Below are 17107 nucleotides of genomic sequence, written 5' to 3'. Positions count from 1 at the left end.
TTTGATTTCTTAATCTTGAGGAATTTACAGGCTTAGGTATTGGTTTGCTTACTTAGGCAACTAAAGCATTAGAGCCACTTCAGTCTAATGGCCTCCTTGTTTAATGAAGGTAACAATCCCAAGGGAGATGGGAAGGAGCCAAAGAGGTTTAAGCAGGGGAGCAACTGAGTTTCACACTGTGTATTGGTATAGAATTAGTTTCACTAGGTCGTCTTGTTGACATTTCCAGGAGCTGCAATGAGATCTGAACAGAATGAAATGTCCACAGTTGGGACCCTGTGTCCAGCGATTCAAGCCCTGGGACTGCAGACACTGCACCTGTCCCTCTAGACAGTGTCCACTCCTGATGAGGGCAGCGCTTGTCCCAGAGAACAAGGAGGCAGCTCTCTTACCACAGGCCTCCCAGCTGGGTCACTTGAGATTCATTTACAGACCCTCTTGTTCCTCTGAGAAACTCTGACTATTCCGTTTCCAGAGGAACAGATGGAAGTAGAGATTCAGAGTGGAGGTGGCATAAGGAAGTCATCATAGTTCTCGTGTAACACACTTGAAATAAATTGTTTGCAGCGGATTGCTTGGCTGAAAATAACTGGGCCAGGGTTTTGAAGTGAATATTTCAGTGAGAACTGAAGGCAGATGTAAAAGCACCTGGAAAAACACAATATGGACGGTGGGAGCTGGGATACTCTGTGCAATCACACTACGTGTAATATTGGAACATGCAGTCATCTTGCCGGAAGACAGTGCATTGTGGTTGAATAAAACTATTTAATACCTGGCATAAGTCTTAGTAGTAAATAACAGCCCTGTGCTCCTGAAGCTTAATGAGAACCCATCCTTCCCATGGGGGTGGAATAAACAACCAGGGAAAATAGAGAGTTCTTAGTTTGAATTTTTGACATTGAAACTTTCCCCACTTGAGGCCCATAGTTATCACCCACAATCATTTTTGTGTCACCTGCAAGGTACTGGTGAAGCAAGGGCTTCATTTTTATCTCTTACCATTTTCTATCCTTCTTATATTTATTATTGTTGTATCTATTTAGAAGGCCTTGACTAAGAATCAGACTAAGAAACTGAAAATGTCTTAGACACAAACACGATCTCAAAGAAGTCTGGAAGTAGGTGGGCCCTACATGTTCATGTCACGTAATAATTACAACTATGATCGTACATTTCCTAAAATGTGTGACTTCATTAGAAGAAGAAAGTCGTGGGGCTTGGCTCTTCTGGGTCAAAGTCCCTGCTTCCCTCCTTTGCCTTCCTCTCCTGCTCATCTTCCATCGGTTCCCAGCCTTGCTGCTTTCCCTGACCTCTGCCCACCATATGTCCTTGGGCGGTTGCTTTCTTTGCTCTGTCCCAAATCTCCTGCCTGGGGTAGGGGTTGGAAATAGCAACAATGCAAGCCCCAGAGGGTGGTGGCTGGGAGTGGAGTGTGGGGGGCTGATCTGCAGGGTCACTGGTGATGCCTGTGATAAAGGACTCCCAGGCCCCAGAGCCCTAGGAGAGGTAGAAGCTGCACTTAGAACAAAGGTTGCAGCACTCTTGGGGAGGAGAGCTGTGAACACTTCCTGTAGACTCTGGCTCCTCTATACCTGAAGGCTGGGAGGAGAGGAAAATTTGAGGAGCCTGACTTTGCATTTGAAAACCTCTTAACTCTATTACCAAAGCAGTTTCACTCCAGGGCTGGCTTTAGATAAAGTGTCTAAGTGGACATCCAATATCTGATCTCAATCACTGAAAATATTGTCCGGGAAGACCCCAGGTCTTTTAACCTGTGATCAGGTTACAGTCTCAAAAATGCAAACATTGGAGAGAATTAAATAAAAAGCAATGCTTTTATTAAGAACAAGGGTTAAGAAGGCACTGGGTGCTTGGAAGAAGTGGTAATCGGCTGTCCTTAACCTAGAGACAGAGACATGGGGACAAACCTTAGGGCTGGCAGCACTCTGAACACAGATGTAAGCCTTGGAGGCTGGTGGATGTGGCTGGAGGATATTTCGCTAGCAGCTAGTGGGTGGTGGGAACCAGGAGTCCAGGAACCAATTATTTATGAAGATAAAAACCTAGAGATGTCCATCTAAAGTTTATGGAACCCCAGACTCTGGACAGAAACTCAATCAATGGGAGTCGCAAGTTTAAAGGAGAAATCTGACAAAAGTTGACTCCATGCAGTCCACCTCTATGGAATGAGGGTGCCCTAAATTCTAGCTGATGGTGGGATTGAGAGCCCAGCCTGGGGACATATGTGAGTCAGCTGTGAAGAGTTCACCTGGAGAAGCTGGGGGCCATAGACACCCGGAGTCAGGGGAGACAGACAAGGGAGGGTGCAGTGAAATGCATATGAAGAAACCTCTAAAGAGCAGGGTGGAGGCAATTCATCCTTACCGTAGTGGATGGCTTATCTGCGAAATGTGAAACAGAGAAAGTATCAAGAAACAGAAGGTTTTCTTAAAAAAAAAAAAAAAAAAAAAAAAAAAACAAAAAAACACTCTGAGAAGAATACTTGGTATTTTTATCCATTTGTTTTTCTGTTTTATTCTTCATAGTTGAGACAGTCTCCGAATACAGAGTACAGTTTTATCTACTTTCTGCCTAATGCAATGGCGTAGATTCCCTCAAACCATTAAAAACTCTTCATTGAGCTGATTTTTAAAATTTTCTTTTCACTAGGTTACCTTAGAGTAAAAATACAGTATATAATACATATAATATACAAACTATATGCTAGTCAACTGTGTATGGTATCAGTAAGGCTTCTGGTCAACAACAGGCTATTAGGAATTAAGTTTTTATTATATGGAGTTAAAAATTATATGCAGATTTTTGACTGCACAGGGCTCAGAGTAGCCCTAACTCTCATGCTGTTCAAGGGCCAACCCTCCTTGCAGAACTCTGGGCTGATATCTAACTTAATTTAATTTAATTTATTTATTTGAGAGAGAGAAAGTGCATGTTGGGGGTTGAGAGGCAAAAGGCAGAAGGAGAAGCAGACTGCTGGGGGTGGGGGGGGCTTGATCCAGGACCCTGAGATCATGCCCTGAGCCAAAGGAAGAAGCTCAACTGACTGAGCCACCCAGGCACCCGTGGGTGGGTTTTAATGACTGTTAAAGAACTCATTCAAAGAAAAAGCAACCATTAAAAACCAACCTTCTAGAACTTATGGCTTCTGAAAAAGCTCCAGACATGGAAGCAGCAAGGAAAAAGACTCTGAACCACAATAGTAACAATAACAACAATAGTAATGAAATCCTCTGAGCACTTAGAGGTAAACAAATACTTGAGAAGAGTCAAACAAAGACCCCAAATTATGCCTTTAAATTGTGATTTTATCTTTCATTATGCTAAGCAGAAGACATGCACTGATAGATCCCATTGCCCTTTTCAAGCCCCAGGGAAGGAATGCAGAGAATAAGAATGTCAAATAGCTCACTTTTGTCTTTCAACCACCAAGGTCCCAGGCTAAAATAAAATTGTAATTTGATAATAATGTAGCAAAACTAACTTGCAGACCAGAAATTGAACTCTGTGTTTTTGGCTCCCATTCCTCTAGGCTGGAACCTTGGCTCTCAAAACTCAAAAGCTAATTATTTAAAAGTTTCCTTCTTTGCCTTTTGTAGCATCATCCCTTCCCTGAGATATAAAGATGAGATGCACTGAATGCAAGGAACTTAAATGAGAGATGATGCCTCCTGCCCCCTTGATACCACCAAATATCCCACCAGAGAAATAATTATTGCCCTGGTGATGACCAGTATATGTCTTTTGGCCAGTTTCAAGGTTCAGCTTATGTGCTGTGGTAAACCCTGATGATGTTCTACTGGGCCTGATAAGGGATGATGGCAGAGTATGTGCATAAGTAAGAATTTGCTTGTATGGTAAATTCTTAAGGCTTTGAAGGTTGGGATGGCCTCTCTCCAGTCTGATAGTATAAAAGGCCATTGTTTGGGGGTCCTTTTGATGACAGTAACATTTCATTTCCCTGGAGATTTATGGTACTGATGGAGTACAACTGAGTTTGAGAATGTGCATTCTAGGGACCCTGGATGGCTCAGCGGTTGAGCCATCTGGAAGGCTCAATCTGCCTTCAGCTCAGGGCATGATTCTGGAGTCCCAAGATCTAGTCTCATGTCAGGCTCCCTGCGTGGAGCCTGCTTATCTCTGTCTGCATATGTCTCTGCCTGTGTGTGTGTGTGTGTGTGTGTGTGTGTGTGTGTGATGAATAAATAAATAAAATCTTTTTTTTAAAGATTTTATTTATTTATTCATGAGAGAGAGAGAGAGAGAGAGAGAGAGAGAGAGGCAAGGACACAGGCAGAGGGAGAAGCAGGCTCCATGTAGGGAGCCCAACGTGGGACTCGATCCCAGGTCTCCAGGATTACCTCCTGGGCCGAAGGCGGCACTAAACCTCTGAGCCACCCAGAGATCTTTAAAATAAGATCTTTAAAAAAAGAGAGAACGTGCATTCTTTATTTTCAATAAATACAATTTTAGAACTCAGATATATTTGATCATACCAAATTTGTGTTGTTGCTAATGAACTGCAAAACTCATTCTAATAAAGAAATAGCAGAGAAGTTTCTTCTTAATACAACTCCTCACAGTTAAAATATTGTGATAACTAAAGTTTGGTTTGCTTTGTTTGAGGACTGGTATTATTTAAGTAAACTCTGGCAACTAAAATTTCTGCCTTTCAGGGGTGCCTGGCTGGCTTGGGGGGTACAGCATGTGATTCTTGATCTCGGGGTCATGAGTTCAAGCCCCATGTTGGGGGCAGAGCTTACTTAAAAAAATAAAATAAAATTTCTGCCTTTTAGAACCATGCAAATAATGACTGCCTATTTGGTGGCAGATTGTATTTTCCAAAGGTAGTACAACAATCTCTTCTATCCTATATCTTCTCAAACCTGGCTATTTTCACATCAAGAGGTGGGGCCCAACTGAGGGGGGCACTTGACAGGATGAGCACTGGGTGATATGCCTATGTTGGCAAATTGAACTCCAATAAAAAATTAAAAGAGGTGGGACCTATTTCTGGACGGTTTTGAGACTCTCTGGCAACCAATAAAATGCAGCGTAATAACTAGAATTTCTAAAGTTGAATCATAATGCAGCTGAACACTGGAACACTTCCACCAAAGCTCTAAGCCACCACACATGCTCTCCAGTCACCCAGAGACCATCATCCTGGGAAGGAGTTCAAACAAGCCCATGTGGAGAAATCACCTGGAGAAGATATATGAATTGATTGATCAGTGTTATATTATTGGACCATTACATTGCTTCTGATCTTTTGATATAAGTAATTCCATAACAAATATCTTTGAGCACAGCCCATTTTTCATGAATGAACTAAGTGTCAGTTAAATGCCAGAAAAACAGGGCACCTGGGTGACTTGGTTGAGCATCTGCCTTTGGCTTGGGTCCTGGGATCGAGTCCCACTTCGGGCTCCCTTCTCCATGGGGAGCCTGCTTCTCCCTCTGTCTCTGCCATTCTTTCTCATGAATAAGTAAAGAAAATCTTTAAAATAAATAAATAAATTCCAACAAAACAAAACAAAACAGAAGAAGCACAAAATTTTGAAATGGGAAGGATCTTTCTTTTTCATATCCTACCAATAAAGCTACACCAAGAAAATAGGTAGTGGTCCCTTTTGTTAGTGCAGTAAAAGTTATAAATAGTATTTGTGCTAATAAGGTAAAAGACATTGACAGCACAGTGAAGAAGATAAATTTCACTGGAATGAGGAAATCTCCTAGGCAAGGTCATTTATTCTCTGATTTAAGTCTACAGTTTGTAGAAAGACTGACCTCTTTCTGACTGAGAAATCAGATAGTTGTATATTCTTTAAGCTACAGCCTTTAAAATACAGAAAATGAACAAAGATCCGGTGGACAGTGGGAATTTTCTCAAGAGAGCAAGTTTTAGGGGCCTATTCTTGAGTCGGTACCATTTGTCTGTATGCTGTACACCAGTTTTGTCAACATTTGCTCTAAGATGTTCAGCTCAACCCTCCCCCCCAACGCCCCCCCCCCCCCAAACAAAGCCCATGCGTGTTTGGCTCATGGTGAGAACTCCATGCCAATAAGTAAAGCTTAAGTAACATTAATATAATTTATTTGAGAAGACATGGAGGTTTATTTGATACTTAAGTCATAAAAAAGGACACCAACACACAACTCTCGGGCCTGAAAGGGTTAATCCTCAGCAAACTAAAAAGTAGCTCTCCAGAATGACTCACTTCTGTACCTTGCTGGGTTTCAAATCCTTAACTTTATCTTGATGCTAGGCTAATTGAAATTTGTACAATATTTCCTTTTTAAGACAGCTACTCTTGTGCATATCTTAGGTCTGTGGTAGCTGGTTTCAGCTCTGTGTCTCAATAGTCTTGATAAGGCGGTATTTTAGTTAATATGTAGTGAAGTTCTCAAGGTACTCTGACAAACTTCCTGGTCTTGGACTCACCCTCAGAGTATTTGTCTATTAATTTCAGTTTTGTTTGCTTTTTAATTTTAAAATATGTATTTGCTTTCAAAGGGCTCTGCTTTCCCCCTCTGCAGCATCATCTGACTCTATTTTTCTGGTAATTCTTCATTATGTTTGTGTCACTGTTTGCTGCAGCAGAGATGGTCAAAACCCCAGTTTCCTGCAAAGCCGAACCAACCTCAAAGAAGTGAAGTGGTGGATGATCCGAAGTGCTGCAGTTTCAGATGGTGCGTGTGTCACACGTTTGCTGAAATGCAGTTTGCATTTTGTATGTTGTTTGCTTCCCGAACAAAGCGCACTTCTAAGATCTAAACTTCAGACGGTGGGTGACTTTCCTTATGAGAATTAAAGGAAACTCAATTATGAGATAGCTCTTATGTGAAACTTGCCAGCTATCTAGGACACAAAGGTCTCAAGTAAATGGTCTAAATATTATTTTAACAGGCAAAGATATTATAACATGTCAAAAAGACCCCCAAACTCCACTGGCCACTCTTTCAACTGAAACTTAAAAGAATTGATATAGTGGGATGGAGAAAATGAGAAGAACAGTCATCTAAAAATCGCCATTGGTGGAGTGATGAAGAACATTTGCTGGCTCATTCTGAATTCTGTCAATTTTGCGACTCTTGGCTGCATATGGATTTCTGTGATACAGTGCACAGTTTTAAACAGCTGCCTAAAGTCATGTGTAACTAACCTGGTAAGTTTTGCTGGTCTAATATTTGTCTTTGTAAGACCTGGAACATGTAGACTTCAGCTTGTTAAAACTGAGTCCATTACTGTCTCTTTATGAGAAATCTCATGAGAAGTGGTAGCAAGGCAAGAAAGATTTTTTTCCCCCAGAGTGAGTTTGGAATATTTTTAATTACAGAAGATAGAGGAGGGCTATTTTATTTCCTTATCTGTTGATAGATTTTTTTTTTTTTCAGTGAAGGGACATAGGAATTGAGCTTCTGTGTGATGAATTTTGCATGCTTTAAAAATACCAATTTAAACTCATTTATTACAAAACGATTTGTGTTCATCTTGAAGCAAGAAATAAGTTTGGCCACAAGGCAATGCCTGCTAGTTGCAGACAGCAGTACTATTTACACCGTGGATGGATGGTTGTATGGGTCGGTAAATGCCCAAGGAAGCAAGTGCAGATACAGAACACATCTTATTTGAAAAGCAAGAATTGTTTTTAAGTTTCTTTTTTTTTTAATTTTTATTTATTTATGATAGTCACACAGAGAGAGAGAGAGAGGCAGAGACACAGGCAGAGGGAGAAGCAGGCTCCATGTACCAGGAGCCCGACGTGGGATTCGATCCCGGGTCTCCAGGATCGCGCCCTGGGCCAAAGGCAGGCGCTAAACCGCTGCGCCACCCAGGGATCCTGTTTTTAAGTTTCTTTACTTTTATCTGTGCACTTATAATTTTTTCGGTAATGCTTTTTTTTGGATATCCTTCTCATATAAATTGTTTTGTATCTTTCACTTATTGTGACTTAGTTGTGCTTAAAACAACCACTGAATCAGCTGTAAAAACCAAATACATTCTAGCCAGGGAAAGATGCATTCTTCTTATCTAAAGACAAAGGAAATAGCATGATAGCTTACATGTTACACCACTTCTAGTTCTACTTTTTAGAATAATAAAAGTACCAAATACACTACTCATTGTTAGGCTAAAGTACGGAGGTAGAAGTCTGTGGTAGATAAAAAAAAGAAAAAAGAAAAAAGATAATTATTTGTTACATTCTTCTGGCTTAATTTAAACTAGAGATTAAAGCACCACTTAAGCTTTCTATGGATAATAGCACTTTTTTTAAAAAAAGCTTGGTCTTTAATTTAATTAATTTATTCATTTAAAAAGATTTTATTTATTTGTTAGAGAGAGAGCATGGGGTGGGGGGGCAGAAACAGAGGGAAAAGCAGACTCTCCGCAGAGCAGTGAGCCCAGTGCAGGGCCAGATCCCAGGACCCTGAGGTCATGACCTGAGCTGAAGGCAGATGCTTCATTGACTGAGCCATCCAGGCACCCAGTAGTTTAATATTTTATATAAATCACTGTTGCAGATCTCACTGGCATTAATGTGGAATTGTATGCGTGAGGACTTTATAGTTGTCATCCTAACTTAAAAATGGAACAATGAGACTATTAAATGTATTATTTATTGAAAAATTTAAAATTTTTCCCCAATTATAATAAGAACATATATTCATTGTAAAATATTTATAAGACAGAGAAGTAGAGAAGAATAAAGGAAAAAGTATTTTTTCTTCAAATATGTATATATATATTACATACCGTTGTACACTCATCTTTTTCATGTAACATGACATTGTAAGTTTTTCCTATACCCCAAAGCTTTTATGGAAACAGGGTCTTCACTATATTTAGAATACTTCCATTCTATAAATGTACTACCAGTCTCTGTGAATTTCCTCTTAACTATCAAAACTGATGTTGATTGTTTCCATTACTGTGGTCTCCGTTTTGTTTTATTTTATTTTGTTTCATTTTTTTTAGTTAAGTTTAGTTTTGTCTTATCTTTGTGTGGGCTCCTGGGTTTCAGGCAGTAGGAGTAGAGCGTTTGTTCCCTTGTTGCACTGCCTTCCGCTCAACACCTACAGACACAGGCACAGTCAACATGGTGGCCCCTGCCAGAGACACGGTCTGCCAATTTGCCTGGTGACTGTAATACTTGTTCTCCATCTGGGCCTCCCACACAGGTGAATGAACAGTGAACGTAGCCGTGGATCAAGGGAAAGGACATGTAAAGTGCTGGAGTTCAGGATACTGTTTGCATCTGTGTGTGTATGTGTGTGTGTGTGTGTGTGTGTGTGTGTGTGTGTGTGTGTTCCACTCTTTTTAGCCTGGACATTTGCTGTGAAGGTCAGCTTTGATTTCACTCAGTTGTTCTTGATACTGAGGCATCTTTGCTTTTTAAAAAGAAACACAAAGAGTCTTATATAAAGGAATGTTAGGATTGCTGTTCAAATGTGCACAAATCATGGTTCTATGCTTGAGCATGAGTAGTTCTATATCAATTGAGGGTATATATAAGTTGAATGTATTAACTGACTTGAAATTTTTGATTTATTTGTGCAGTAATGAATGTTCTTCAGAACACGAGTATTGTGGCATCCTTTAATGAAAAACAAAAGAGATTCATGGTCCAACAGTTTATGGAAATGCTTTTTGTCAGTTCTGTGTAGACTCATAGCCTATTAATGGCTTTACTTTTTTTTTTTTTAAAGATTTTATTTATTCATGAGAGACACACAGAGAGAGGCAGAGACACAGGCAGAGGAAGAGGTAGGCTCCTCGAGTGGAGCGCCATGTGGGACTCAATCCCGGGACTCCAGGATCACACCCTGAGCCAAAGGCAGAAGCCCAACCACTGAGCCATCCAGGTGTCCCTCAATGACTTTGTTTAATCATAATTTTCTGATCTTCTTTGGCAACAAAACCCCCCTTTTTTTTTGAGTGACAAGTCCCAACAACTGAGGAACTAGTGTTGAGAAATGCTCTGTTGGAAGTATCAATTCAGTTCAATGAAAGACTATTAAAAACAAGAGTTCAAAAAAAAAAAAAAAAAAGAAACAAGAGTTCAGAAGTTTATCCTGTTAAAAAAGTATAAACATCAATAGCATTCCTGTGTATCAATACATCACTTTATAGCAAGACAATAGAATGAAGTCAGAATCCAAAAATGCCATAAAATGTCCAGAAACTAGCACAATTTGTATTGGCGTAGGGATGTAAAAAACTAGAATACAGCCTGGGAGTTAAGCCATGCCACATAAAAGAGTGTGGAATATGATAAAGATGGCAATTCAAACCAAAGTGAGGCTGTTCATTTAGAATAAAAAAAAATAACACCTTCCTTCAGCAGGTGAATGGATAAGTAAACTGTGGCACATCCAGACAATGAGATATTATTCAGAGCTGAAAAGAAATCAGCTTTCAAGCCATGAGAAGACATGGAGTAAACCGTAAAGTCTTATACTAAGTGTAAGAAGCCAACCTAAAAAGACTACATACTGGATGATTCCAACCATATGACATTTTAGAAGAGGCAAAACCAGGGAGACAATGAAAAGATCAGTGGTTACCAGGAGTGGGTCTGTTTGTGGTGGGGAGATGAACTGGGAGAGCACAGAGGATTGTTAGAAATGGGGAAACTAGTCTGTATGATAATAGTGATGGATACATGTCCCTATACATTTGTCCAAACCCACAAAATATACAACTCCAAGAGTGAGCCCCAAGGTAAACTGAGGACTTTGGGTGATTATAATCGTGTATGTGCTGATTTATACTTAGTAAAAACTGAATTATTCTGGTGAGGATGTGGATAATGAGGGAGGCTATGCATGGGTGGGAGCAGGAGGTATTTGGGAAATCTCTGTATCTTAATCTCAGTTACACTACAAATCTAAAACTACTCTAAGAAAATAAAGTCCTTCTTAAAGACTTTATTTAGGGATGCCTGGGTGGCTCAATGGTTGAGCATCTGCCTTTGGCTCAGGGTGTGATCCCAGGGTCCTGGGATCGAGTCCCACACCAGGCTCCCTGCAGGGAGCCTGCTTCTCCCTGCCTCTGCCTATGTCTCTGCTTCTCTCTCTGCGTCTTTCATGAATAAATAAATAAAATCTTTTAAAAAATAAAAAAAAGGCTTTATTTATTTGGGAGAGAGAGCAAGCAAGCAGAGGGAAGGGCAGAAGGAGAGAGAGAGAAAGAAAGAAGCAGACTCCTCCGCTGAGCACAGAGCCCAATCTCATGACCCTGAGACCATGACCTGAGCCAAACCAAGAATTGGAGGCTTAACCAACTGAGCCATCCAAGTGCCCCCAAAATAAAGCCTTTAAAAAAATTTCGGCCAATTTTTAAAAACTGAATTCCTCATAAAACTACCAGATTCAAATAGACTCTGGGAGGTATTAAAAAATACTATGATTTAAAAACAAACAAACAAACAAACAACAAAACAAGACTTCACCCCATAGATATATTAGAATAAATTAGGGATGAATATTTCTACAATCTTGGAGTGGAAATGCCTTAAGAAAACTGCCTCATAAATACACAATCTCTAAAAGAAATTACTAATAATTTAACTACTTTAGAAACAATTTGACAATAAATAGAATACAAGAAAAACAAAGCCAAAAAAGGAAGAAGGACTACATATGATGAACAGAATTTTACCAACCCTTATATATAAAAAAGTATTCAAAATAAGTTTAGAACATGAAGACCTACTTCAAAACAGAAGAAACAGAAATGGCGAACATGCATGTAATAGATGTGGAACCTCATAGCAGCCACAGAGTTGCAGAATGATCAACTTTTCTTTCATCAAATTGGCAAAGATAAAAACATTTATAGCTGGCAAAGTTAGGATAAACCAGCACTATCATGTACAGTTGAGCATCAAGAAATGTATCTGAAAAGATGATTGCACAACTCACTGGAGATATGTCTAGAAAAAGCTATTTATAGCAAGTTTACACATTATATTGCTAATAGGTTTCCAAGTGCTTGGCACTGTACTATAGTAATCCATTACTTACTTGAACCCTCACAGGGCTAATGCACTCAATATTATCTTCCTTCTGTGCCAGGTGAGAATACTTAGCACAGGTAACTGAAAATATCACATCAGGAGCAAGTGTCACGTATGGGACCAAAATGCAGACCACTCTGCTCTGTTTCATTTATCAGTGTAGGAAGTAAAGGAATGAAATTAGTTCCAGCTGAGGGGGGCAGGAGAGACAAGCTTGTGTCAAGATGTAGGTATGGGGTAAGAAGATTTAAGACCCAGGACTGGGATTGTGTGTTTTAAGCAGAACATTGGAGGAGGTAGAACTAAGGTAGACTGGTGGGGATCCTAAATGCAAAGTGAGGACTGTGAATTTGGTGCAGATTATGGGAGGCAAGTGCTTTGGTTAAGAAAAAGCACAGGCTCTTGAGGCAACTCTCAACCTTCTTTAAATTTTAACTCTTGGGCGATTCACTAAACTTCCCTGTGTCTCATGTGTATAATGGAATTAATACATATCTAATACATCTAGCTGTTGAGATGTTGAATGAGATTTAGTGTAAAACACCTTGCAGTGTGCCTGGAACATAGGAAATACTCACTGAATGGTAGCTATAATGATGATAAGGACAGAGGTTGTCAAAATCTGCTTCATAGAACCCCATTGACCTGACTCATGAGGCTACCATGCCCAAGATGGGCTCTCCCTTCAGCCTGTTAAATTTAATCTTGAAGGCTGCCAGTGAAAAGACTCAATACAGTTACAATGTGACTTTATGGTCACCAAGAAACATCTTCTGTTGGCCTACTGTTTATTTTTTTTATTTTTAATTTTTAATTTTTTAAGGCCTACTGTTTAAAATGGAATGTAGAAACTACCCAGCAACCACTGTTTTGTTTTTATGAGCTAATGGATGTTTGAAGGGATCTAAAAAAATGTAATTGCAAATTCACTCTTGGACTTGATAGTATATGATGGTGGTTCAATCATATAAAGGGGAATCAAAAGCTTCTTCTTGAACAAAATCATGGAAAAACAAAGCACTATTATGCCCATGGCTGCAAAATTAATCTAAAAGATACAATTCTTACTCTCTAAGTACTTATTATCTAAAAACAAAACATATTAAGCATGCTTCTCCTTTCTCTACAAATATAAGTGGTTAGGGAACAGAGGTTAGAGGAATCTTCATTGACACCAGCAAATGAGAGGGGAAAAGGCAACATTGGTTCTTTGGTTCCTGCATCTGATTACTTCTCAAGTAAACCCCCACAATGCCACTGGATGAGGTTTCCAAGAGATAGGACTTCTGGAGCAGCCTACGTAACAGGCCACGTGGAATTCATGGATTTATTCCTTCAATATGTATTTATTGAACACCTCATCCCTCTGGACTGTTCTAGGTACTAAGGATAGAGTGCAGGGCATAATGAATGGTATTTACCTGGAAGGGGAGACAAGGCTCAGTGAAACTTACTAACAAACAGATCTTCTCTTCCCTCTGAAAAGTGCAGGCTATTCAGAAGGGCCTCAAGAGATGCTTAAACCATGTGGCGAGGGGTGTCGGTGTGAGCTGGGTGGCTAAGTCAGTTAAGTGTCTGGCTCTTGGTTTCCACTCCGGTCATTATCTTATGGGTTGTGGGACTGAGCCCCATTGCCCCACTTCTGGCTCCCTGCTGGGCTGGGAGTTTGCTTCAAGATTCTACTCCACCCCCTGCTCACACGTGTGTGCTCTCTCTCTCTATCAATCAATCAATCAATCAATCTTAAACAACAACAACAACAACAACAAAACACTTTCAGGGCCCCTTTGGATTTTCTCCCATCTCCTGGAACACACGTTGCTTATAGTGCTGAGTCAGCCAAGGACAGATGGCGTGCTCCTTGTTGGATCCATCGTCTCTTTAATTCAATAGTTCAAATCCAGAACTTTTCAGGGGAGGTTCTGAGCAGTACCAAGGAGAGGTGCTAGGAATATTCACTTAGTGCTCATAATTCTCAGTCAGTGGGGCCGGCTGACGATTAGATCCCATTCATGTAACACTATTCAGGCACACGTCTGATCATCATGGGCCTAGTATTGCCATTCTTTGTAAGCCTTTCTGTTTATCAAGGACTCTGCTCACATCACAACCAGGGAGAGGATGAACAATTTATAGATTTCGCCCCCTCTTGGTTCCTATTTCTTTGATTCTCTCCCAGCCCAGAAAGTTCTTAACATTTGTGAAAACATGAGGAAAAACAAACCCCAGAATAATCTGACATTTTACTATATGTAAAATTCTGAATTTGTATTTTTTTTCACTCTTCTTAGTAAGACTGCTTTAAAAAATTCTGAACATTATTCTTCTTTAATCCACAAGTCTTTTGACTTGATGACTTGACTAAAGGCACAGACTTATTTAATACCGTGTGAGAATCTGTCCATTGTCCTTAACCACTCCTGACAGCCAAGGCCCCCTTCCTGCCTTGATCATTTCTGTAGAGTTCTTAGGCTTTCCATCTTATAATTTGCACTAGCATTTTACCAGATTTCATGACTGATTCAATGGCTTTAAAGCATTGTACTTTATGGTTAGAAAACACGGAGGAGGCACCACTATTCCGTGAAGCTTTTTTTTTTTTTTTTTTTTCCAAAAAGGTGTGGTAGTTGTACTGAACATATTTATGATCTCCTTCTTCACTTCAGGGCCGGCAGCTTGACATTGGCGCGCCATTTAATCTGAGTGAACCGGTGAGTAATCACTTCCATTGTCAGGAAGTTTATAGTGTTTGCATTGATAAAAATGGGACAATGGTCAGGTTTTATTACAATAAGAATAGTTCCTAAGTAAAGTCTCATTTGTTTGTCCTTAATGGAGGAAGTTCAATTGGAAATAGTGAGAAGTCTGTGTTCCAGAATATTCAAAAACGAACTCAGGCACAGTGTGTCGAAGAGGAAAGAACACAAGACTAATCCAACTTCGTGATTTTGATTCTACATTGTTGTGTGGCTTTGGGCAAATTAGTTAATATTTCTGAGACTTAGTTTTATTATGTGTTATCTGAGAGGGTTGGATTAGATGGTCTCCAGTGTTTCTTCCAACAATTACATTTATGGTTTTATTACTTTTCTGCACCTGTATTCATTTATTCAACAAGTGTTTAGTGACTCAAAATATATAAACATGAGCAGACTCCCCAGACTGTTGACCTATTAAGGTTTCGATAGGCTGCCTTCTGGTTGAGTCTCCAGTTTTCGGTTTTGTTTGTTGTGTAAGGACATGGCAAGGACTCACGATATGCTCAATGTCAGGCTGTCTAGGATTTTATCTGCTGCCCGCCACCCAGTAGACAGTGTGCTCTCTGAATGTTGGGTGCTCTCCGGGTTCTAGCCCTGCCTACTCCACCTCCACTCAGCAACCCAGCTGCCCTGCAATGAATCACACCAAGCCCTGCTCTGCCTGCCAATATGAGAACTCTGCTTAGAATTCCAAAGGCCCTGATCCTTTTGAGGCCACAGAATCCTGGGTAGATACTTCTTTCTTTCTTTTTTTTAAAAGATTTTATTTATTTATTCATGAGAGACATAGACAGGGGGAGAGAGAGAGGCAGAGACACAGGCAGAGGGAGAAGCACACTCCATGCAGGGAGCCTGATGTGGGACTCGATCCCAGGACCCCAGGATCATGCCCTGGGCTGAAGGCAGGCACTAAACTGCTGAGCCACCCAGGGATTCCCTAGATACTTATTTCTAAAATACTTTCTGTTACTACGTTGCACTATCAAGTGACAAAAGTCACACTTTTTTAGTTACCTTTGTTTCTTCTTATTCTTGCAGTGTATCCAAGGATGTCATTTTTGGAACTCTGTAGATCAGGAAAATTGTGCTTTAAAGTGTGTAAGTATTAGTTATGTTTCTGTTTTGATACTAATACTGCCTTCAAGAGAAAAGTTACCTAAGAGGATTCCGATTTGAATTTCCATTGGCTTTCAGTTCGTTTGCTTGATTCTAAAGGAAAAGTATGATGGCCCGAGTGATACATGGAGATAAACGCTCTTAATGCAACTGGGGACCAAGGCAGGTTAATGCAAACCGTGGAACCCCGGGATGGATGCTCAATTGCTCCAAACCAGAAAGGCCTTTTGGTAGAATGTCAGGCATTTGTCAAATTTCCTAGTCTTCTCAAATTTTAAAGTAACGAGATCTAAGGATCTCGTTAAGATGCAGATTCTGATTCTGTCAACCTGAGCCAGGATGTGAGATTCTGTACCTGTAACAAGCTCCCAGGTGATGCGATGCTTGTAGTCCCCTGGTTACACTTTGGGTAGCGAGGCCCTAGATCATGTTCGAAGTTTCTCTGCAGAGAACATGGCAGCAATCAAATGCAGAGGTCACAAAGCCCTACGTTTATTCCATTCTAGGTAGAAAATACATCCCCACGTACTTTATTTTTTATCTTTAATTTATCCCAGTTTTGCCACTTAGTGTGAAACTGGTTAACATACTTCACTTTCCTTGTCAATAAATTAGGATCGTGATAGAACCTCCCTTCCAAGGATAATGCTCCATACACTGTAATTACTCTGGTCTAATGAATACAAATTTTATTAAAAGTGAGTTCCTTTGTTCAGGTTGTTCAGGTCTGAGGTTAAGTCATGGTAATTTGGGGTAATCCTAATTCTGTTTTCTATAGTGAAACTATATCATTGAGGTTTAAATAAGGATATTAACTTCTCCCTACAAATGGTGCTCACAGCTTTCCTTGTGTGGTCTGTCCCCAGGTCTCTATCACAGGCCTAGGGCTGCTCTCACTCTTGTGACTATGTGCCCCATAGTATGGAAGTTACCAAACAGTGGAGCGGGCGCTATCTGGATTTGGGAACTATTACACATTCTAAAAATATTTTACCTTTCTTTGGTACCACTTTTTACCAATTTCAGTTGAAATCATCATTTAGTCTAGGCCTGTGTTTGCTGTCTTTTGCTCTGACGTGTAAGCACATCAGAGTGGGTCTCTCTCCTTCTGCTCACACTGTGTCTACTTCACGGAACACCATGAGGGGCACACAGCAGGTGCTCAGATAGCACTTGCTGAGTGAATGA

The 17107-nt window shown here is 40.2% G+C and overlaps 1 protein-coding gene across 2 annotated transcripts in view; it reads left to right on the top strand.

The window, feature by feature from the left end:
* Nucleotides 1-7067: 7067 nt before the first annotated feature.
* ROS1 (ROS proto-oncogene 1, receptor tyrosine kinase) overlaps nucleotides 7068-17107 on the top strand; it is a 119765-nt gene continuing 109725 nt past the window's right edge. For both annotated transcript variants that reach the window (XM_055309559.1, XM_055309560.1), the window contains exons 1-3: nucleotides 7068-7190; nucleotides 14711-14755; nucleotides 15842-15901. In XM_055309559.1, coding sequence (XP_055165534.1) covers nucleotides 7068-7190; nucleotides 14711-14755; nucleotides 15842-15901 — 228 coding nt within the window. The remainder of the gene's footprint in view (nucleotides 7191-14710; nucleotides 14756-15841; nucleotides 15902-17107) is intronic.

The sequence above is a fragment of the Nyctereutes procyonoides genome, unplaced genomic scaffold (genome assembly GCF_905146905.1).
Source record: "Nyctereutes procyonoides isolate TBG_1078 unplaced genomic scaffold, NYPRO_anot_genome, whole genome shotgun sequence".
In the NCBI taxonomy this organism is placed as follows: domain Eukaryota; kingdom Metazoa; phylum Chordata; class Mammalia; order Carnivora; family Canidae; genus Nyctereutes; species Nyctereutes procyonoides.
This window is presented reverse-complemented; position numbering and strand designations above follow the sequence as displayed.